The 23,057-nt window shown below is 33.4% G+C and overlaps 3 protein-coding genes across 14 annotated transcripts in view; 2 read left to right on the forward strand and 1 right to left on the reverse strand.

Annotated features, from left to right (window-relative positions):
- The first annotated feature begins 273 nt into the window (after positions 1 to 273).
- Positions 274 to 3,460, forward strand: LOC132750319 (uncharacterized). Of its 2 annotated transcripts, none has more exons than XR_009628531.1 (2): positions 274 to 630; positions 2,641 to 3,460. XR_009628531.1 is itself a non-coding variant. In XM_060740265.1 (2 exons), the coding sequence occupies exon 2, from the start codon at positions 2,641 to 2,643 to the stop codon at positions 3,085 to 3,087; it is 447 nt and encodes a 148-aa protein (XP_060596248.1). In that variant the 5' UTR covers positions 499 to 630; positions 2,634 to 2,640; the 3' UTR covers positions 3,088 to 3,460. The 2 variants fall into 2 exon arrangements, 1 of the variants encoding a protein (XP_060596248.1); XM_060740265.1 differs by having other exon boundaries at positions 499 to 630; positions 2,634 to 3,460.
- Positions 3,461 to 4,783: 1,323 nt separating this feature from the next.
- Positions 4,784 to 10,961, forward strand: LOC132750323 (L-proline trans-4-hydroxylase-like). Its single transcript, XM_060740280.1, has 10 exons — positions 4,784 to 4,828; positions 5,602 to 5,685; positions 6,104 to 6,185; positions 6,859 to 6,940; positions 8,101 to 8,211; positions 8,398 to 8,492; positions 8,675 to 8,765; positions 9,664 to 9,793; positions 10,006 to 10,157; positions 10,548 to 10,961. The coding sequence occupies exons 2-10, from the start codon at positions 5,652 to 5,654 to the stop codon at positions 10,665 to 10,667; spliced, it is 897 nt and encodes a 298-aa protein (XP_060596263.1). The 5' UTR covers positions 4,784 to 4,828; positions 5,602 to 5,651; the 3' UTR covers positions 10,668 to 10,961.
- An 804-nt stretch (positions 10,962 to 11,765) lies between these two features.
- LOC132750320 (spectrin alpha chain-like) overlaps positions 11,766 to 23,057 on the reverse strand; it is a 77,737-nt gene continuing 66,445 nt past the window's right edge. For 8 of the 11 annotated variants that reach the window (XM_060740273.1, XM_060740270.1, XM_060740274.1 and 5 more), the window contains 10 exons: positions 20,635 to 20,771; positions 19,441 to 19,810; positions 19,148 to 19,260; positions 18,523 to 18,543; positions 15,809 to 15,863; positions 15,019 to 15,113; positions 14,607 to 14,762; positions 13,939 to 14,085; positions 13,115 to 13,262; positions 11,766 to 12,355 (listed from right to left, as the gene is read on the reverse strand). In XM_060740273.1, coding sequence (XP_060596256.1) covers positions 12,230 to 12,355; positions 13,115 to 13,262; positions 13,939 to 14,085; positions 14,607 to 14,762; positions 15,019 to 15,113; positions 15,809 to 15,863; positions 18,523 to 18,543; positions 19,148 to 19,260; positions 19,441 to 19,810; positions 20,635 to 20,771 — 1,368 coding nt within the window. In that variant the 3' untranslated portion in view covers positions 11,766 to 12,229. The remainder of the gene's footprint in view (positions 12,356 to 13,114; positions 13,263 to 13,938; positions 14,086 to 14,606; positions 14,763 to 15,018; positions 15,114 to 15,808; positions 15,864 to 18,522; positions 18,544 to 19,147; positions 19,261 to 19,440; positions 19,811 to 20,634; positions 20,772 to 23,057) is intronic. The other 3 variants (XM_060740275.1, XM_060740271.1, XM_060740277.1) reach the window with 1 other exon arrangement.

The raw sequence follows: 23,057 nt of genomic DNA on the forward strand, positions 1-23,057 counted from the left end.
GCTAAGATGTGAGAAAAGCAAAATATTTACTGCTATGTAAAAGTTATAAGAAACGAACTAGTTACGAGGATATAACACTAGCTGGGGCGACATCGAGGGAAGTTTCTGCAAAAAAAGGCGAGGCCGTTAGAAACATTCCGAGATGTCGCCCCGTAACTAACAAGTTTTATATATTTAAACTGTTTTATCTGATTTATTTAATATTTTTGTATTCTAAATCAGCATAATGACCCTTTCACGTTAGTTTCAAATGGAAACCCTCATGACCCCGAATAAAATGAACCAATACCAGCTAATGTCGTCGGAAGCTACCTAACAGCTATATATAATAAGGCAGTTCAAATCAAATTAAAGGGTCCTGAATAATAATGGGTTAAAAAATAACAAAGAAAAATTCCAAACCATGCGATAATGATCTGATTTGGTGCACACAGACAAGTTATGGATATTTTTCCTCATTACAACACTCCTGCTTTTAATAATAACAATAGAACGCATTGAATAAAACGCAGTTAATGGAATTTTCCTTAAACCATAATCGCCTCGTTGAACGTATATAAGGCCTCATGCAGAGTTGAAGACTGTATTGTTGCAGGGATAATAGTCATCACAGGTATTGATAGTCATAAGGTAAGTTCAAAATTATTTGTTTTTCGTATGCTTCACTCTTTCAATATAATGGCATTGTCTTGCTTTGCATTCTGCTTTGAATCTGGAGCGGATGATTTGACAGTTAAAATTATCAAAATGTTATTTCAAACTTTCAGGACTATAACATGTGTAAAGAGACTTCTGTTTTAAATAAATTACCCCATGTAGTACCTCATATGTTTTGACACTATTTTGACATTATTATCCCCGTTTGTAACATTACAATTAAAGCTGAAAATGATTAATAAGTAAAATTAAAATCACACTCAAATAGACAAAATTTATTTACATACTTTTACTCCATTCTTTTGTAGTTTTCATGGCCTCCTCTTTAATTTGCCGCTTGATGAGCTTTGCAACAGTTCATAAGTATTCACGAGCGAGCAAAAAATGTAATTATTGACAGTTATCTTTTTGGTAGTCTTTTCATATATGACCATGATTTTAAAATTTTCTTGAATGTACATGTATATCAGACAACAGTTAGCCTGTATTGTATCTATCTCCAAATAAGTTTTCCACATTTGGATCAGTCATCAAATCCAAGGAATATTCGTTAAATCGAAGGTATACACTATTTCTTTCTCCAAAACGGTGGACATCAAAATCTGTCACTTAAATAAAATGTGTAATGAACTTCGCGCGGTATAATAGTTAACAACTTACATCTGTCATAATTGTTGTTGTTGTTTTTTTTTGTTGTTGTTGTTGTTTTTTTGTTGTTTTTTTTTTCGTTTTTTTTTTTTTTTTTTTTTTTTTTTTTCATTTATATTAGCAAAACATTCATTCATGTTTCTGTTTAAACTAAAAATTATTATCGTGATCTTAATATGTCCTTTTTTAACGTTGCTTCCATGTATTATAAAAAATCGGATGAAATCTACAGCTACAAATTACGGAGGAAAAACGAGATTTTATTACTTAAGGCATTTACTTAAAATGTGAATTAAACTTGTAATTAAGCATAAAGATGTCGACCTTAAAGATGTTATTATGTCTCCGAGAAACAAGCTTTTATTATTGAAGGCAAATACATAAAAATGTGAATTTAACTTGTAATTAAGCATAAAGATGCCTACCTTAAAGATGTTATTATTTCTCCCAAAATTTGTTTTTGCCTTCACCGTCTGTCCGTCCGTCTGCACGTCAGTCCGTCCATCCGCATTCAGCTTTTCCCGCTTTCACAGGTCAAACGGCTGGCAGAATTTCAATGAAACTACACAGAGTGATCAGTACCATATCTAGTTGTGCACAGCGCCGGCACGTTTCGCTTGGCTGCACAAAATGACCGCCATAGCTATAAATAGAAAAATCTTGTCCGGCCGAACTTCTGGCGGGATGTCATTGAAACTTCATGGGAGTGATCAGTACTATCCCTAGTTATGCATATCACCGACACGTTCTGCTCAGCTGCACAAAATGGCCGCCAGAGATATAAATAGAAAAATTTGTCCGGCTTTCAAATGTCAAACTTCTGGCGGGATTTGACCAAAATTCACAGAAGTGATCAGTACCATACATTGGTTTTGGAGACTTCTGTTTTTGTGGCAAAACTCCCTCTAGTTCTAATTCATCCAACTAGCTTCAATACATTTGTGGCTACTTTACGTAAAATACTGTCTATGAAGCTTAAGAAAACATAGCGAATATCTACATACTATTTCATTTTATGCTGTACTACTTAAAAAAATTAAGACATACATTGATATATAATATAATAAGGTTTTATGTCCACCATTTTGAAAAAGATGGCTCAACTGTATGAGCAATAAGGTCTCGTTTTGGAGACCCAGATAGGACAAAAGATAATGAGCTTTTAAGAAATAGGAATAATTACATTTTAAGGCATATTTGGCCTCTGAGAAAGTAATTTAAGCAAAACTATAATTGAACCTTGACATATATGATAAAGAGGTACCACAGATAACAAAACGTGCTATTATCGAATGAGTTCATATGTAACTATTTTGTTTTATTTTCAGTTGTAAGATGGGTGGCAGTCAATCAACTTCGAATACATTCGTGGCGGTTCAAAATTCCTTTCCACATGACGTTTACGCTAAGTGCGACTCAGAAACTCCAAAACTGATTGAAATGGATGAGGATGAGGAAATGGCTATTGGAGGTAAATTAAACGCAAAAGACGAATCCGGGATAACTGCAGAAATGAGGCACAAAGGTCATCAGAAGTTCTTGGCCAAAATTATCAATATTGGGTTTTCAACTGTTAAGCCTGGAAAATACCTTGAATTCAACGTTCCTGTGAAGAACACAGAAACAGTTTACATCACGTTATACGCTAACAACGAGAATGGCAAATTGTTTCATCCACTTTGTGTCAACCTCCCGAAAAATATCAATGCCCATGTTCTGGTTGAATACGACGGACAAGTTGTCCAGTCTGATGATACAAGTTTGTTTAAACCGAAAGAATGAAATAAATAAGAAACGGTTAAAAAGTGTAATACAATGTAATAATACTTGTATTTTACTCTTAAGAAGAAATAAACACCAAATTAATGCAGTTGACGAGTTTGAGCACAGATAAAAAAATCTTTATTCAAATAACTACAGATAAATTTCGAAATTGCATTTGTTATAAAAAAAGTTTTTCCCTGGTTCTGATTAGTTTTACCAAGACGTGTTATATAAGATATCAGACAAGATTATAAGTTTAAAAAAAATGCAATGAACATTGTATGAAACAGCTTAAAAACAATAGAATAACGAGAAGAATATTTTAATAATTTAACTTTCAAATTGTGATAATTATAAAAATCTGAATGAATAATAAATAGTTGGAACTGCATATGTTTGGTCATGTTTTCTTTTTTGTTTTATTTTTTTGTTTTATTGCGCCTCCAAGGATTTAAAATCGTTCTGTCCGTCTGTACGAATGTTTAAAACATATTGACGACATGTCCGTTTGTCAAAGGTCAAGGTAACTAACACTGTCAAAGGTCAAGCTAACAGACACTGTCAACGGTCAAGGTAACCTATCACTTCACTCCCAACATTTCCGTCCCTGTATGTTAGTATATAAAACGTGTGTTAGTTAAGATGCTTGTTTTTATTTAAGGCTAATAATGACTCAGAAACTTTTTTTACCGCAAACATGCATTTTATCATGATTAAATATTGGTAATTTAGAGCATGTTAGATGCTTATTATCTAAAGAAGTAGCGCTGCTAGGTGTGAAATTACTTCTAATAAAACTAGAAAAATGTAAACAAAGTAATCACTATAACTGCACTTAGTCTCAGAAAGCAACAGATGCAAAATATGACCCAGGTTGTCAGCCAATGAGTTATTTTTAGAAACTACAAAGGAGCAACATAAAGATTTTGAGAAATATAAAAAAATATATTGATACATAATAGGCCTTTTTAATTTAAAATGATTAAACGTGCATATGTGCATATATATGTGCGTGCGTGCGTGCGCCTGTGTTATCATTGGTTTCTCGATATAATCTGTCGCCTGATATGGTTTAAAGTTGAGATAATGTAGATTTATCTCGTATACATAAAATAGAAGAGTACATCACAGTATATAAAACTTATGTATATATAAGTTTGTAGAGCTTCTGAACGATAAAAGTTCCCTGCTTCAAGTTCGAAGACATTGCGTGAGTACAACAAGTTATACATGTATACTAGCAACAACATTTATCGTATAATCTAAACGGTAACCAGTCTAATGTTCATGATTTTCCCTGAATTAAACAAATGTTTCAATTGTAATGCTGAAAACACAAAATAATTAAGCTTGCCACCAGATTAGAGCCGTGCCAACATGCACTTCCGTCCAATCAGACCAGGCGTTCGTATATACTGTTGGAAGGTCCGTGTTGGTATCTCAATAATGAAATCCCAGTGAAAATTTAAATGAATTGGTCTAACTTCATAGCTGGGCGAATCCATTAAACAAAATTCTCCAACAGATAAACAAGAAAGTACAAATCAAACAACCGTATCTGATGACCTATTTGAACTATTGTCATCTCAATACTATTAGTAACGGATTGTCGATGTCCCCAAGGTGAGATAACGTTATCATATACTTACAGATAATCTCAGATTTATATTACTAAGTATGTCATTGCATAACCTTCAAATAACCCCCCTTCAAATAACTCCAGTTACATTCTTTAATATATTTCACGTAGTTGGCTGAAGTGAGTACATTTATTATGTATTTATTGTTTTTCATTGGTCAATTATTGAAGAGATAATTGTCATATTTATGTTCAATAAATGTTATACTTTTGGAATAGCTTAGACTTTTTATAGCAGTTTAAAAAGTTTAACGTACAACTGCACGTCAAGAACACTTTTGATTCGTATTTTAAGTTGTCAGTTTATTTTAATGTAGAAAGTATGAGTAACGCTCTAGATAACGCGCCTGAACGTCAAAAACATACTAGAACAAAGTTTTCGTAGAAAAAATGTACATTGCACATTGCTATGGGTATAGCACTGCAGACATAGTGTAAGGCATTAACAGTATAATTCATTTATTATTTGTTCGTAAAAACTTCCTTTACTGTTGTTTCGGACAACACGCAATTCATTGGTAAAATTATATTAACTACAGTTCAGCGATAAATAGAAAAGGACCATTTTACCATTTCAAGAAAGCAATGTTTCGTAGGTTTTTTTCCATGGTTTCGTTTAGGGCACACGCCTTCTCTTGCTTGGATTTCATGAAATTGCAGACAGGTTTCGTGATAATCATCGTATGAGCACATAAACGGATGTTTCTAAATTCAAAACGATGACATTTAGAACTCTATTAAAGTCAGTGATATATCAAGAATAGTACCTGGCATTTACCAATACATATATTGTACCGTCTTTGAACAGGCTTTATACAACATATAATATGGTGTTTAATATTGTCGTTTTTGTGTTCTTAAACGTTTCCATTTCTTTTACGATTCTTGCAAAGGTTTGATTGGTTGTTTTGTTTGATCCAGACTGTGAGCTGTAACACGAAAAATGCCTAAGGAAGGATTTGGTCCACATGGAAATGGTAAGTCAATCATTTTTCCTTGTGATAACTGAGAAATATATCAGCTAAAACATCAAGTGAAATATCATAGCTTTATGGAATGGAAGAATATTCGGATGTCCTAGTGTATTTGACTTAGAAAATCAACTGATTCAAAAATTCTTTTCTTAACTTCTTTTTGTCAATTATTTCATCAATTTAAAGATATTCCCCGTGCTTAAATTTAGTGTTGTTATATTTTTCTTAATCTTCGAGATCAGTGATTCCAGCACATTAAGTATTGAAGATTGATTACAGTTTAAGTCGGTGCTAGCGAATGTGAGAGATGTTGCACTTTTTCATTCTCTCTCGTGAACAGACTCAGTAATTCTTATATAATATTGTTGAATCACTTCATCCGTAATGAATGTGTTAACTGTGGTGATCTTCTCTTCAACAGAATATAAATATGAGGAACCAGAGTTCAGGGTAACAGACGAAGTGCGTCGTTCATTTGATGATAATGGATTCATAATTGTCCGGTATGTTCAAGTGTTCATTTTAAAACTGTAAACGTGGTTTTGGCATATCTCACTTATTAAATAATTATGGTTATAACTACACTTTAAAGTCCTAAAAGAAATCTTCTGAGTAACTGGGTACTCGATCGGAAGAATGACCATGTACTCGAGTACACGGAAACCGGTACTCGTTATCATTTCTGGTCATTATCAATAAGGTATTTCATATTATCATTATGCTTATTTTTGTTGGGTTTTACGTCGCACCAACACCGTTGAAGTCACGTGGCGACTTTTCAGCTTTACCGGTTGAGGAAGACTTCATCAAAGATAACGCAGATCTGCGGGAAATACATGCACCTATCATCCTCATTAAGATATGTATGAAGCATCCTGTTAAACTGATCAGTGTGAGCCGCGCAATGACAAAACCAACCTAATGGGTTTGCGACCAGCATGGATCCAAACCAGCCTGCGCATCCGCGCAGTCTGATCAGGATCCATGCTGTTCGCTATCAGTTTCTCTACTTGTTATAGAGTTTGTAAGCGAACAGCATGGATCCTGATCAGACTGCGCCGATGCGCAGGCTGGTCTGGAGCCATGCTGGTCGCAAACCCATTATGTTGATTTTGTCATGACACGGCTCAGTGTACCCAGTATTCAAAGATGTCATATTGTCAAATTTTATTGCAGCGGACTGATGGACAGTGTTGAGACAGGCAAAATAAAAAAATCACTTGAAGAGTACGGGCTTGTGGAAAAATATTCATACGGGGTATGTGAATAAAATTTTAGAGTTATACATGTAAATTCCGTAAAAAATGCTAGCTTTATCTACGTATGTTAAGGTGCTTTAATGTAATTGATCAAATATAAACATTTCTAACATGGCAAAGTGATTTATCTGTTTGTCTGCTTGAAATACAATAATATAGCTATTTGAATAGCAAAATCCACATTATTAAATTATATATCTAAGCTTATTGCTCTTTGATCTATTTGTGTGTCCATGGACCCGATTTTGATCAATAAATCCCTTTCATTTACAGCTAAAAATAAATTCGGAACCAAAAATTCCTTCCGATTTCTATTATGTAAAGTCATATATTTGTTTCCCCTTCGTTGATTCGCAACATGTTTTATTAATGAATGAGAACGGGAAAAAAATTTACGCCAGGCAGAATAAAGGACAAAACAAAAAATAAACTAAATTCGGTAATTTATTTCTTACTTTAGTATTTTCTACTGAAAATAACTAATTCTTTTGTAGTACGCAGTGGGTTATATATGTATTCCATTGCTGCGCAAAACTGGTAACACGAATTCAAAAGAAATAGAAAACCTTAATTAACATTGAGTATATATCCCATTCCACCATAATTAATAGGCCTTAAGGTATTGTTTAGCCCAATACTGAATTAAGTTTCTCGAGGAATGATTCGATTGACATATTTTATTCATATATCTATCTTTAATTTCTTAATTTAATTCTTGCCTGCATAAATGTCTAAAATCTTTCCATGGTGCTCAGTAGTTTTTTCAGTTAACCATCTCTCTAATAATTTCTCATTGTGCATTGCAGCAACATTAATAAATTTTGTACTTGTCTGATTTAAGATAATAATGACTATGTATGGACCTGGTAAAGAAACGTACATGTAGATCTAGGCTCTTGATTGTTATAAACACGTGGATTAAGAATGGTTATGCAAGGTATCAGCTCATGAAAAGAAAGCTCAACATATATATAAAACAATAAAATGTAAAACATCAGATACCCTTGTTTTAATTAGCTTCCAGATGCACAAGGTAGAGAGCCCAGGATGATGCTGTGGAGTTATTGTGGAAATGACGTATAAAGACTGGTTCCTCGTGTTGAAAAAGTCGTCTCAACATGCGAAAAGGTAATATCTAACTTTATTATTTACGTTGCAGGTACCAGATTCAAGCGGAAGAGAGCCGCGCGTGCTACTATGGAGTTATTGCGGAAATGACGTTCTAGGCTTAGTGCCGCGATGTGAAAAAGTAGTATCTACGTGCGAACAGGTTTAAGCTTTAACGGGTTTATTTGCTATAATGATCACCTTAAGTATTTAATGCATAAAATATACATATTTTGGACATTTTCCATTGCATTTCTTAACAATTTCAGTCAGAGTGTGCGGCGTTTTACCGAAATAAAGTGGCGGTAATTATAAATCTCAAAAAAATTAAAAATATGTATATTCTCAGCTGATGGGCGGAGACGAGCTTTACCACTATCACACGAAAATAATGATGAAAGATGCCAAGAAAGGCGGTAGCTTTGAGTGGCACCAGGATTATGGGTAAATTTAATATCATTTTTATTTTTCTCAGCGAAAATTTCATTTATTGCTTCAGACATATGTTGTTGCGTAGTAGTCCAGTTATTCTATTTATAACCTAGAAAAACTTGCAAAAGAATTGATTTCTTGAGCATCACACGTGACACTGTCTAATTAAGACACAATTATTTGTTTTAATTCAGATACTGGTATAAGAATGGGGTGTTAAAACCTGATTTGATGAGCATGTTCCTAGCTGTTGATCCGTGCGTAAAAGAGAACGGAGGATTACAGGTATGATTGATTTCCCTTTTCACGACCAGTTGAGAAAAAAGCTCAGATCTCAGATATCTGATTGGTCAGAAACTCTCAAAGAATGTACACTGACCAATGAAAATCCTGAGATTTGAGACAGAACTCATCAAAAAAAGTTGTATAACCTCAAGGCGGGGGTATTATAACATTCAGGTATTCCTGCCGAATTTTATAAAACATCATCAGCATTTTGCCCATTTATGTTGTCAATTATAAATATCTTCGTTTTAATTTTATTAGATGGCAAAATAACAACATTTTCTAATTTACATGATAATATTTATGTATGTAAAAGTTATATATTGAAAATGAATGCTTTAACATTTTTATCATATTTGGCGTCATTATTTGCCATATAGATGTTTGTAAGTATCAAACTTTATTGTTGAAAACAATGTTAATCAATTAGTTTTGCAGTTTATAACTTTTCAATTAAGTCAAAACGTAATGTTCAGTGTGTGTGTGTGTGTGTGGCGGGGCGGGGGGGCGTAGGGCGTGCAACGTTCTTGGGTATGAAAAATTTCTGTTCTAGCTGATACAGTATATATGATGAATAATAATATTTTGTTCTAGAACAATTTATTATCTGCTATATATCCGTATATAGTTATTTCGTGGTTTTGTTTAATACTGGATACAATCATTATAATTATTTATGGTATAACAGACCTTCCATTACGGACCAATTCACTTTAATAAATTTTCCAAGAGCAACTGATTAACCGATTCTTTAGAACTCGTGTGGGCCTCAACATAATAAATACTTGATCTGGAGATATAAGAATTGCTAACATGAACAACAAGTTCCTCTTTTGTGGTTGTTTGTTGCTGCTGGTGCTGTTGTTGTTCAAATGCAAATAATTGTACATTTTTGCAGGTTCTTGTGGGTAGTCATAAGGCTGGCCGAATTGATCATAACTTTGACGGTGGCCAACAGGGGGCCGACAAAGAAAGAGTCGAACATTTAAAGAAAGTCTATGAACACTTTCAAGTTAATCTACAACCCGGTACGTATAGTTTAGTTTAATAAACTTCATGTTAATTTTATTAACAATGTTTAATTGGCTAGCTATGAACATTTGTATAATAGTTTTACTTCGCTTTGAATATGTCCCCGTGCAACTTTGAAAAAGGACCCGCTAAAACACATTTTCAAAAATCACAGGGCAGAACTTCTACTTATCTGAAAATCACAGAACTTTTAAATTTTGAATTACAGGGGACGCCATTTTGTTTCATAGCAACCTTCTTCACTCGAGCGGACCTAACGACAGTGCGCAAAGACGCTGGGCCTTTAACTGTTCATACAACAAGAAAAGTAACAACCCTGTGAAGAAACATCACCACCCGTGTTACAATAAACTAACAAAGGTATTTTTGTCAAACCTTTACCACGCTATATATCTTTATTAAATGAACTTGTCCTATCTTTCAATATGAACAAACATATTCATCATCTTTATGGAAAAATTCAAAATATGTACAGACTGAATAGTCAGCTTCGAAGACCATGATCACACCTTTTTGTGTGTCTACGAGTTAAAAAACCGTCTCCGTAATGTACAGTCATTTTAATGGAAGTTATGGGAACCGATAATCATTGGTTCAAATTATATCGTTCTCTTAAAAACGGCACAAGAACAAACTTGTCCATGAAACTTACTGGAAATAATTTATATAAGCTGTTTGGTAACACATTTTATTTGATACGTCCTGGCTTTGGATACCCATTTACCTACAATATCTATTAAATCTTTACAGGTGTCCAATAATGCCATAAAAGAGTGTGAAATCTACTGTGAACCTGAAGGCAAGGACTTTGTGGATCCATCAACGGACGAGACAGTAAAAGCCGGAAGTAAACCTGCCGAGGAAAAATAGGCCACGTACTGACATTATACGCCCATTACGGACATTATAGGCCAATTACTGACATCTGATGCTTGTTGAACTGATTATTACAATTTGATTGCCGTATTACGGAAAACGCACTAGTCTTTACATGTACATGTAATAAATACGTTAGCTGTATCTTCAAATAACAAACAGATATACTTGTATATTAGCATATACTCGTAATGTTACTAAGCTGTTTATATGCATGACCATAGTCTACCCTCAAAACATGCATTATATAAAATCAAATCAAATGGAACAAATATAATAGATGACAAATGTTCTATTTTTCATTGATTTCCCAATATATCACAGAAATGACCCTCCTTAAGCCCTGGGTGATAACACGACATTATGCCCATCCTGCGTGTAAGTCAGTGAACAGATAAACTACAACTTGACATACATGTACTTTTGTTAAATCTAGGACTATAACCAGTGAACAATTTTATATTTTACTATGAAACAATAATTAATAATCCAAGTGACCAACGAAAAATTATAGAAGTATCAAATTTATATAAATATCGTTCAGTACATATGTATATAAACATTGTAGGTAACATTTAATGCAGCAGCCTTTTTATAAGTCATTTTTTATTGTATCATAAACATTTTGCAATACCAATTACTCATTATAATCTTTTGAAATATATTACTGATTCAACTCATGTTGATAGCAAAATAAATTAGCATAATGTCAATTAATTCCTTTCATCATCTGTGGCCATGACTTCATGTACATTTGTATAACGTCCAAATATACAAATTAAAACACAATATAAATAATAACAACACAGTTTTCTAACATAATTTTTATTTATTTCAGATCTTAAAACGAAAGTAACTATGCTGTTATAAAGTTGATTCTTTTTTTTGATGGACAAAAAATGGAGTAAAATTTTTTTGAAAAATTATGTATTAACCCTGGAACAAAATACGATTTGTGTCCCACACTAACCTAACAATATATTCAACTAAAAATAAATGAACTTGATCTTAATTTCTTATTAAAAATTTGTTGTTTTTTTTTTAATGGAAAGTTCAGAATATTTCAAGATATAGAAAGTATCTAATCTAATAAAAGGATAAAAATTTCTAACACAGATTTGATAATTCTTTTCTGGTTGTCAAATAAATATAGACAGTATGCATACACCTGCATATTGACACCATCACCAAAACAAATACAAAAGCCACTACAAAAAAACTGAGTATAAAAAAAATAAGTTTTCCATATACATTTAGTATTCCTATAACTGCCGTTTTTAACTTTGGCTAAAAATTTCCTAAAGCTTATTAACAAATACAATGATTTTGTTCTTGCATTCATTTTTAAACTACTTATATATCTGGTTAAGACGATTTTCTTTTCTTTGAATTTCTTTAACTTTTCGTGTTTTATTTTTATTAAAGTTTCCTGTATATCTCAAAGCACTTTATGATAATATATTCACTTGCTATTAGAATATACAACACTATTATATAGCTGTCTATACATATATATTATGTAATAGTAAAAAAAGTGTCTCTATTATATATATATGTTAGTTAACAAACATGGACTGTGTAAAATCGGCGTAGTCATAAGCGTCCGGTATGGTACGTCCGGTTCGATCCACGTATGGTTTCATACGCCCTATACAATAGTCCGCTTGTTCTTTAGTGAGGTTCTGAAAATTAAATGAGAGAAAAATTCAAAACTAACATTTTGAAACAGTGTACATTTTGTAAGTATTTATATTTCCTTTTAATTTTGATTCTACTTTTTTTATAACCAGGCAAAGCAACAAGGGTTATCTGCCAAAAATACATATGAAAAGAAAACAACAGAGAGCAATACTTATGTCAAAACTGAACAAATCACAGATAAAATGTGCCTGCACACTTAGTGACAATACATTGTTCTATGATGAAATCCTAAGCCAATGGAGGTCTGACAGTATAAGAATAATATGAAATAGCGACAAGAAAATTAGTTTTAAGTAATTTCAACACTTTTAAGGTCATATGGTGGGCTTTCTGTATATTATGGTGCACAACAATCACAGTTACCCCTTCATAAATGACATATACAAATTCAAATGGCACATCAGCAGAAACATCGGCCTTCCGTAATTGTTACGTTAACTTTGTTATCCTAAGTAACTTACTTCATTATTCTAATGTACAACATATGAGCCGCGTCACGATAAAACCAACATTATGCGTTTGCGACCAGCATGGATCCAGACCAGCTTGTGCATCCAGGCAGTCTGATCAGGATCCATGCTGTTCGCTTACAAACCCTATAACAAGTAGAGAAACTGATAGCGAACAGCATGGATCCTGATCAGACTGCGCAAGCTGGTATGGATCCATGCTGATCGCAAACCCATTATGTTGGTTTTGTCATGATGCGCCTCATATAGGCGACACAGATTTATACTTACAGCATAAAGCTCTTGTGATGTAATAAATGGTTTTTCGCCGGAAGTTAGAGCTCGGAAAGCTTGTTCAACCTCCGAGCTCGATTGGACGTTCTCTGTCTCTCGGCTTATCATAAACGCCATGTACTCTTGAAGTGACACGTGTCCATCCCTACAACATAAAGAATTATATAATACACTTATATACTAATATATAACCTATCACCTATATATGATCAGTTTAGTTTAAACATTATTGGTGAAAAATATCTTCTTTAAAAATATAGAAAAATGGAATCTCCAAAGGACTTTCAAAACGTCGTAACTGATAATGTTGCAGGCTCGGTTACATTAATTAAACCAATCTCAAATTCGCTCCTGAAGCTAACTAGAACAAATGTCATATTAGGAAACATGGTTGTGACCCTTGAGGGTTTGAACCCATCTTGTTTCCTGAGTTGAGTGAAAGACAAATTAACCACAACTCAAATGCTCCCCTTCACCAATTGAGTATTGTAACAAACATTATTTCATAATTACTAGATGTATCAACTTAAAACACTGTCAATGAAAAGAACAAACAAAAAAACTTGACATGTTATAAAGAAAATTTACAAGTTACAAATGGCAGCCTAAAACTGCTATAAGCTGGTATAACCCAAGCCACTAGGCAAAAGTTATTTAGCAAACAACCATTTACACTAAATGCAGCCAATTTTTTAAAATTTTGATGACAATAAAAATTAATTTGTCAATATGTAGCATTTGAATACTAGTAATCATTTAAGAGTTTAATTTTATTTTATTGAACATTGTTTTCTACAGTATACATGTAGTTGAAATTATACCTGTTAGGATCAACCATGTCGAGAATGGCCTGGAACTCTGGGTCCACCTGTCCGTCTTCTACAACAGGAAGATCGTAACCGAGGGCTCGGAGACAAGACTTGAATTCCTGGTGGTCGAGCTTTCCGGACTTGTCCTTGTCAAAATGTCTGAAAGTTTAAATTTATAAATAAATTAATGAATTTCACAATATACTAAATGCACAGAAAGTAGCTTCCATCAGTCTGTGAGTTTCCTATGGTAAAACAAAGCTGAAAGTACGCAGCATTGCATTAAGATTGTTTAAGAAAGTTTTTTTTTAAATTTAAGTCTGTCATTGAAAGTTTTATCATTTAAAACAAAGAGTACATGTATTTTCTAAGTTTTGTGGGGAAAAGATAGTCCAAAACTTGGTAAATGTGGATTTTTTTAATCTAATTCAGGGGAATAATCTCTTTCAGTTACAAAATTGGTAAAGATATTCATAATATGCGTAACACAGTGATCACTCTATAATGAACTGTTGTACACTGTGAAGCTATAACTGTAAAAGTTTGTTTGTATCCCATATTAGTTAGACTGGATAAAACCTGCATTTACTGAGTTTCAGATAAAATCAATATTTTGCAAAAGTTTTCCAATGCATTTATTTCTTTCAATTACAAACCTGAATTTTCAGTTAAATACTTACTTAAACATCATGCTGAACTCTCGTAACGCGTCCTCTGACACGCCACTTCTGTTACGGGCTTGGATCTGTTGCTCAAGGTTGTGTTGCATTCTCATACCCAGCTGGTCAAGCTGATCCCACTGCTGCGCTAAACCAACCGTACTGTGCTCCGTGTACCTATAATGAACAATATATATATATATATACAATAACATACATGTATAATCTAAATCTGTATACATTGAAAAAATACTTTGATATTCTCACAAAACTTTTTAATTCATTTTTAATCTAATTCATAAAATCAAGACTTTATACCAGCTAAGTAGGCTACATATTAGTTATCTGCAACTCATAAATGAGCACCAATGACTGAACAGAGTCTATGGGCAAAAAGAAGAGAACAGTCTATGCATTTTAAGTAATAATTCACCTATTATCGAGAATAAGTCTCTCTTCCATGGCCGCACCAAGATCTTCAATACGCTTCAATTGTCCTTTCTGCGATCTCACTTCTACTGCCTTTTTCTGAAATAATACCAAACATATGGATGAAAAAATTCCTATTTTCACCCCCATTACTAAAGTAATTTGTTTTATTACTCACAATATAATTTAAACTGTTTAAAGTTCAATGTTGGCTTTATTGTATCAAATTTATGATATCTACTTAATTTTGTAAAAGAAACACATTTTTTTCAGCTAAGATGCTCTTCCAAACATTATTTCAGGCACAAATGGGCACTTAAGTAGAAACAATGACGTTCTAAGCATGTTGGATAGCTTCCAAACATGAAAGAATCCAAAGTCCCTGGCAGCATTTGAACCTGAAGTGGTGAGTTGCCATTTAATGCCCTAAACCACTTGGCCATGGACACCCTTAAGAAACACATGCAAAACCCTTAATAGCCAAATGTTAACTTATTCCTTTAAAGTTTTTTTGTATGAGGTTGAAAAGAAATCGAACAAGCTGTCCATTATTGAAACATAAATATACAGGCCTCTATAGGAAAAAAAATTTACTACATTTACAAATTACTACAGTGTTCAGTATTACAGTATTATTCCTATGCAAAATGCTAGGATACATTATAATTCATATTCTAGCACTTATTTTCTAACCAACTGTACATGATATTTCTTTCTCACTTTGATCTTTTTTAATTTGACACTTTAAAAAAAAAAAATGTTTTTCATCAATAGATGTTGATGGTGCCCCTTACCTTTGTTGCCTCCAACTGATCTTCTAATGTACCAGAACCTTCCATCATAGAAGCCCTGTAATTATACCAATATTAAGATTAAAAATCTTCCTATATTAATATTCCATATTTATCTAATTATCTATCACAAATATAATAAAACAAAGTTTTACATAATTTACAAAATACGGTGAATAAGAAAAAGCAAAAAATACCCAAATAAACATGAGAAATGAAAACAAATACAACGCAAAGAGTAAAAATTCACATGAAGCCTTCAAGTTTTCTAAATGGGCGTACTTAAAGTATGTCTTTGTTTAGCCTTACTTTCTTTTTTAAATGAGTTATCCTTATAAAAACTAAACTGGTCCTTAAGTTTTTGTGTTTACAAATCTTTAAAAAAAATATATATATAAAAAATATGCGCTTATTGTATCATAGGGTCTGATCGAACAAGTTACATGTATATAATTTAATTCAAACTTAAGAAATTACACATATTTTTTTTTTAAATTCTTTACTAGGTGCATATATATACTAAGTACATATAGAGAGAAACTCCATGCATAGAATCTATGTTCTAACTCAACAGTGTTTTAGTAGAGAAAACATGTTTCTCATATCACTTTTTTCAAATATTAGTGTCAAAAATTCTTAAAGCAATCTAATTTACATCTAGTAACAACCTTGCAAAAAAGGGGGTCAAAAATCTAAAACAACAAAATTGACTTATTATTATATACATGTAGCATTCTGAGATTTCCCATTCTTAATATATGGGGGTCACAGCAAATACTGCATGCCACCTCACATATTCAATTATTTTTATCCAATTACCATAATTATGTATGTTATATTTAGGAATGTTTTTTTTTGTTGTTTTTTTTTCATTTTGCATGAGTTACAGACAATTCAAAAAGGAAGTCCTTAACAGGTTGCTTTATTTGAGAGTATTCCTGTCTTTACATGAAAGTCTTTTTAATTACATTATTACATGAACTATCTATAATAACTGTTCCAATAATAAAGTATTCCATTCTAAGAGGAACATAAAATCCACCTAATAAACTTTTTATCCTTAATTATTGTGGAAAAAAACTCCCAGCTGAAATTCATAACCTTGTATATGATATGGATTAAGTTAGTAAAGAAAATTACTTCTATATTTCAGATGTGTCACGACAAAACCAACATAATGGGTTTGCGACCAGCATGGATCCAGACCAGCCTGCGCATCCGCGCAGTCTGATCAGGATCCATGCTGTTCGCTATCGATTTCTCTACTTGTTATAGAGTTTGTAAGCGAACAGCATGGATCCTGATCAGACTGCGCGGATGCGCAGGCTGGTCTGGATCCATGCTGGTCGCAAACGCACTATGTTGGTTTTGTCGTGACACGGCTCATTTATCATTCAACATGTTTGGAATCAACTATCAATGCTGCCTTCATGCAGAAACTGTCTTGCTGAGCTAATACTGAAGTCGGAAGCTTTCTGACTTTATCGTCACATTCAAAGACCTAAATTCAGGTGTGACAACTCTTTGGCATCGTACACATGAAAAATTCAGTGAAATTTTTTTTTCAACAGTTTAAAACATTATCTGTTCAAGTTTAATGGTAAATAACTTTGCTTGTGGCTCATTTAAACACCTAGCAGTTTCTCTTCTTTGACCCGATCAGAACTGGTGTCTTGACCAAACATGGTAGAGACTCCTAGTAGGTGTAAAATTCTAACTCCCTGGGATGAGAGGCATACATGACACCTGCAACCCTAGAGTAACAGTCCTCTTTTACTTTCTTAACTGTATTAATTTCAATAAATCCTAACATGTGCTGAATTAACCATGGACTGGTTCTAAATCCAACAGAAATTAAACTGGACTGGTTCTAAATCCAACAGAAATTTAACTGATTGCAGCACTTGAATGACATTCTAGAGTCCTATCAGACATTACAGATATGCGGACTGGCATGGTGCTGCACTGATGGCATAGATCTGATATTATTGCCACACAGACCACAAAAGGCACAAAGAATTTCCCATATATGTACGATGCCAAGACAATATTTGAGTTGGTCACCTCGTTTCAAGCAGAAAGCCTAATAATTCATAGCATCATATACAGCCAAAGAATGTCCTTGAAAGAACTAAGGGGTATGTATGTATATATAGAGAGAGAGAAACAGGGTTCGGCAGCTCCGCAAACTGAAATCATGAGGATGCATTTAAATCATAAATCAACTAAACAACACTCAATTCATCATCAGTTACAGACAAGAGCTTTACAGCAATATACAAAATCATAAACGTTCAAGCTTTTGACTGCCCGGAGTAAATGCCAAATAGTGCTTTAAATGTTGATAATGCTTGACAAAATGTTTGAAATATTTTGGAAATGTGTAATGTACTGTTATGGAACTGATCATTATCTTTTTATTGAACTCAGATAAAGGAAACAGTTAGCCAAAGTTTGGCAAATTTACAGGTATTTATCATAATTAAACAATTAAATAAAAAAAAATTTAATAATGTATTCTACGATTGCTATATCTTCAAAGAAAAAGATAGAAAACAGTGGATGTTCATTCATTGTATTATAACAGATGCCTAAGGAAATTTGGCACTTATGTCCAAGTTTATGCTATTTTTCTATAAAACACTTGTCTGTCAAATAGACCAATCAGAATCATTGTCTCTGAATCATGCTTAAAGAGTATTATCACTGATATTAACCCTCCATCCAACAGCCACATCCTGTAAATTAAACACAATTATACAATATGTAATATATTGCACACTTCTCTTATATTACAATATACAGCCGAAGATTCTAGCCAAAACTTCTAATCAAAGATGAGTTGTATTTAGCGTAGTGACTTTGATAATCAAATTTAAAAACATGGAATGGTTTCAGCAGATTTTATCATGTGTACCAATCAGTTTTCTTGTCCATTCAGTTCTTTTAGACAAATTTAAGCTGGTTTTAGTATCTCACTTACATAACTATATCAAACAGCTGAATCCATATGGAGGATGTACAACCATATGTATTAAAATTGTGGGTAAAAACTGTACCTTTAAAGAAATAGTTTGAATTTCACATTGTAAATGTAAATTTTTAACCAAACAGTAAAGGGTTTTCATAATAAACAGATTGGCAATCCATATCATCAATTGAAATGCTGTTAAAATTGATGGTATTTTCTGGCCAGTAGATTTATCTATCCACTTGAACCCTCTGCCAAATCGGATAATAATGAAAACCCAGTAAATGGATGCTTTTCTTCCCTGTCTTGATTTTGATTTTCTGGTTATGGGCATCATTTTAACACATAGCATCATGTAATATATTACTGACCTAGTTTCTGTTAGCCAGGCATGGAAAGCGTTGGCAGCCTGGGCAAACTGTTTACGAAGCTGATCATTCTCCTCTTGTCTCTGTTGTTCATTGGCCAGGTCCACATCTCTTTCCTGTTATATAAAATAGTAACAATTTAACCAAATAGTTTCTTCTGTTACTTTATATCATTTTTAAAATCTTGAAACATTATTTTACAAACATCTATACATATATCTATATTGTCACCGTATGCTTTCTAAATAGTTTTTGACACAGAAATATTAAAAGTCTCTGAAAGACAATTGACCAACCTTAATGATTTTCTGCAGGTTATTCCATGTGTCCTGCAAGGCCTCCATTGTAAACCAGGTATAGGGGTTTGGTCCTACATTGAAGCTCTTGATTTCTTTATCAAGGGCAGCTAGTTGGTTAAAGTCAGCCTGTGCCGCCGACAGCGAGGCCTTGAACTGCTCGTGGTTCTCACGCAGATGTCGTATCTCCTCTACCGAATTACATCTTACGGGGTCGGTCAAGTCTTCCTCGGCATTCTCAAACCATGAGTTGAAGGCCGAGGCTTTCTTAGCGAAAGCTAGGTAGAGGTCTTCGATCTGCCTGTACTGGTCTTGTAGACGTAACAATGTCTGTTTACGTTGCTCAGAGTCGGACAGTAGATTCTGCCATCTGTAATCACATTATAAATCATTAGATCTTATTATTCCTAGGTGTTTTTGTTTGGGTTTTACATTGCACCAACACAGTATAGGACATTCCAGATTTACTGGTTGAGAAAGACCTTAACTTCCCTTCTATGCATTATTTCAGACAAAAACAGGCATGTGAATAGAACCACCAACAGTCCATAAGCTAGCTGGATAGCTTCTTCACACAAACTAATGCAAAGTCCATGTTGGGATTCCAACCCCGATGGTGAGGGGCAAGCGTTTTGAAGTAAACGACCTGAATCACACAGCCACAGACAATAATAAGAACTAATTATATCAATAAATTGACTACCATCATTCTGTTCAGAAAAATGACATTAACTCATCATTTCACATTAAATTATTTTGATTGCCTTAAATACTCAATTTCTTTAAATATTTACTGATAAAACAACCTATAGATAATAAATGAGGTAAGGGTATTCAAGGGACAACAACAGCCTTACACAACGACATCTGTACAATGCACTAGCCCTGTTTTGAAGCTGGAAAAACTATCAATCGTTACTTACAGAATTTTGCTATATTAAATATATAATATTGAGTAAACTATTACAATGAATGCTGTGTTTAATCAGACTGCACAGATTTGAGGTTCGCCATATCAGACAATTTTCAATATAAGTCTTTTGTTTTCAATGCTTCCGAAGAACCTCTGTTTCCAGTTTTTTTGTCTAAATTTATACTGGTGGCAGACTACTATCGAGAATATCATTCACACACTTCACACATATTTCAGTTTAGGACCTGAACCTAGACACTAGAACAGGTATAAGACTTTACCTTGTCATCACATCATTGTATCGTTTCTCTATGGCAGGAGTCTGAGCATGTTTCGATGCTATCAGCTGATCTTTCAATGCCGTGATTGTCTGTATACCTTCCTTCTCAAATGCTTGTAGACCAGCATCGAAAGTGTCCTAAAATACACCACCATACATTATAGTCTTAATGAATGCTAAACACATCACCATAAATTACTTTCTGAAGGGATGATATCATTATTTCTTAACCCTTAACCTGCCGAGTTTCTTAAATGGATTTATAAAGCTACAATTTTTCTTTTAAGCTATTCATTTCAAAGAAATTTTATGGATATCAGGATGAAAATTTGAAGTTGATCAGCCAACAGAAGAAATGCCTTGTCACATTGCATGGATTTGCAGGCTGGTCTGGCTCTATACCAGTAGCAAAGACTAATCATTTTCGGTTCAAGCAGGTTAAAGGATAAAATGTATCTTCAGACAATTTGAATATACATTTCAAAACGGACAATACACGGATATTTACTGACATGCATCACTTGTAATATACATTGTATGCTATACATTTATAACATATTTATCAGCAGATGTTAAACAGATGAAGATACGTAGTTAGTTTATCAGTTGATTGAAAAGATATGTTAATGATGATCCCATTAAGAAATGAAAAATATATACCTCAAAAGGTAATATTATTGCAGTGACATAACAATGACAACATGTTAATGAATTTAAATAAATTTAAATACATAGTTGTTACCATTAATGCCAATGCAAATAAAAGATATAAGCAAAACAGATTTATTCAATATGTTGGGGATTTTGTTTGTTGGGTTTAAGTCACACCAAAACAGTGGTCATATGGGGACTTTTCAAGGTTTACATGCGGAGGAAGACCTAATGTGCCCCTCTGTGCATTATTTCAGGCACAAGGGGGCATCCGAGTAGCATTAAATATGTAATTTGTTCAATGCTCAGATGTGACTTATCAAACCAGTGAATTCTAATTTCATTCAAACAGTGATATAATATAAGGTAGGTTATCTCTATGTAAGATATACATACTTTAAAATTATTTGATAAATGTAACACATGCAATATTGAAGTGTATAAATGGAAATGAATATACAGTCCAACCCCGATTATTCGAAGTGCCTGGGACTGAATATTTACTTCGAATAATCGATGGGTTCGAATAATCGAAATCGAAATATTGTGATAGACGAAAACTACTCCACTTTGACAAATCATCGCAAAACTACCGTTTACAACACACTTGCTTCCTGTAATCAATTGAGAAAAATAAATATTTAAGAAAAGATGCGTAAAAATTATTGTATTGACATTGAAGACATAAATACTTACATTTTATTTTACATTATGTATCGTTTCGTTTCGCGCAAAGCCTTGATAATGGCCGTGTCGTCACTACGGTATTTACAGCTAAACGATTAGGATAAATTAAGGATCTCATGTAGCGTTGCAATTAATGAAAAAATGTTTTGCATGTTTTGACAAATTCACATATACGGATTGTATAAAAATTATTGCTGTCATCTTCAACAAAATCGGACACGGTGCATAGCTTTTCATTTTCGGTAATTAAAGTTGATTAAAGAACACACAAAGAGTTATTATCCTGATTGTCTAATTACACGCATGACTGTGGATATTTTTCACAAGTCGACTGGTCAGCGAGTGGATCTGCGCCAATTAGTCTGGCTTCGAATAATAATTAGGCTGGCTTCGAATAATAGGTGTGAAATTCTTTCATAATTGTATAATCGGGACAGAAATTTTACTTCGAAAAATAGGAGGTATTCGGATAATGAATTTCGAATAATACGCTCGTATTTATATTGTTTTATACAGAGATAAAAACGGGACCGCCGATCTACTTCGGATAATGCCGGGTATTCGAATAAAGGGTTGTCGAATAACCTGGGTCGGACTGTATGTATATCAAAATGGAAAACATAATGGTGATGGAATAAAATGTTACAGAAATGGTGGGAAATAAAAAGATTTCAAAGTTAACCTTGCAACAGATAAAAGAGATGCTTGTTTTGGTGGATTTTGAAGTAACACTGGAACTGTAAAGGTGATATAACAGACCTTTTTCCCAAGCACAAACTAGCACCCAAGAAGAACCCTTCAAAAAGTTAGCTCACATGAAAAAAATCTTTTTTTTTATGTGGTTCAAACTCACAGGTGGGAATTTAAAATTCTTCATGTGGTTCAAACCAGCAGCTGTGAGGGGCATGTAATTTGAGATCCAAGACATTAGCCACAAAAGGCCTGCTTTAAATACTGCCAATAATCAGAGGCCCAGGTTGTCCACACATTTTTTACACCCTGTGACACACAAGTAATATAAAAATCTCCAATCAGGGACAAAATAATCAAAGTCGTAAAATAGGTAAATTGGATGTATAAATAAAT

This window comes from Ruditapes philippinarum, unplaced genomic scaffold, assembly GCF_026571515.1.
Source record: "Ruditapes philippinarum isolate M1 unplaced genomic scaffold, ASM2657151v2 ctg1966_1_1_1_1, whole genome shotgun sequence".
NCBI classification, from domain to species: domain Eukaryota; kingdom Metazoa; phylum Mollusca; class Bivalvia; order Venerida; family Veneridae; genus Ruditapes; species Ruditapes philippinarum.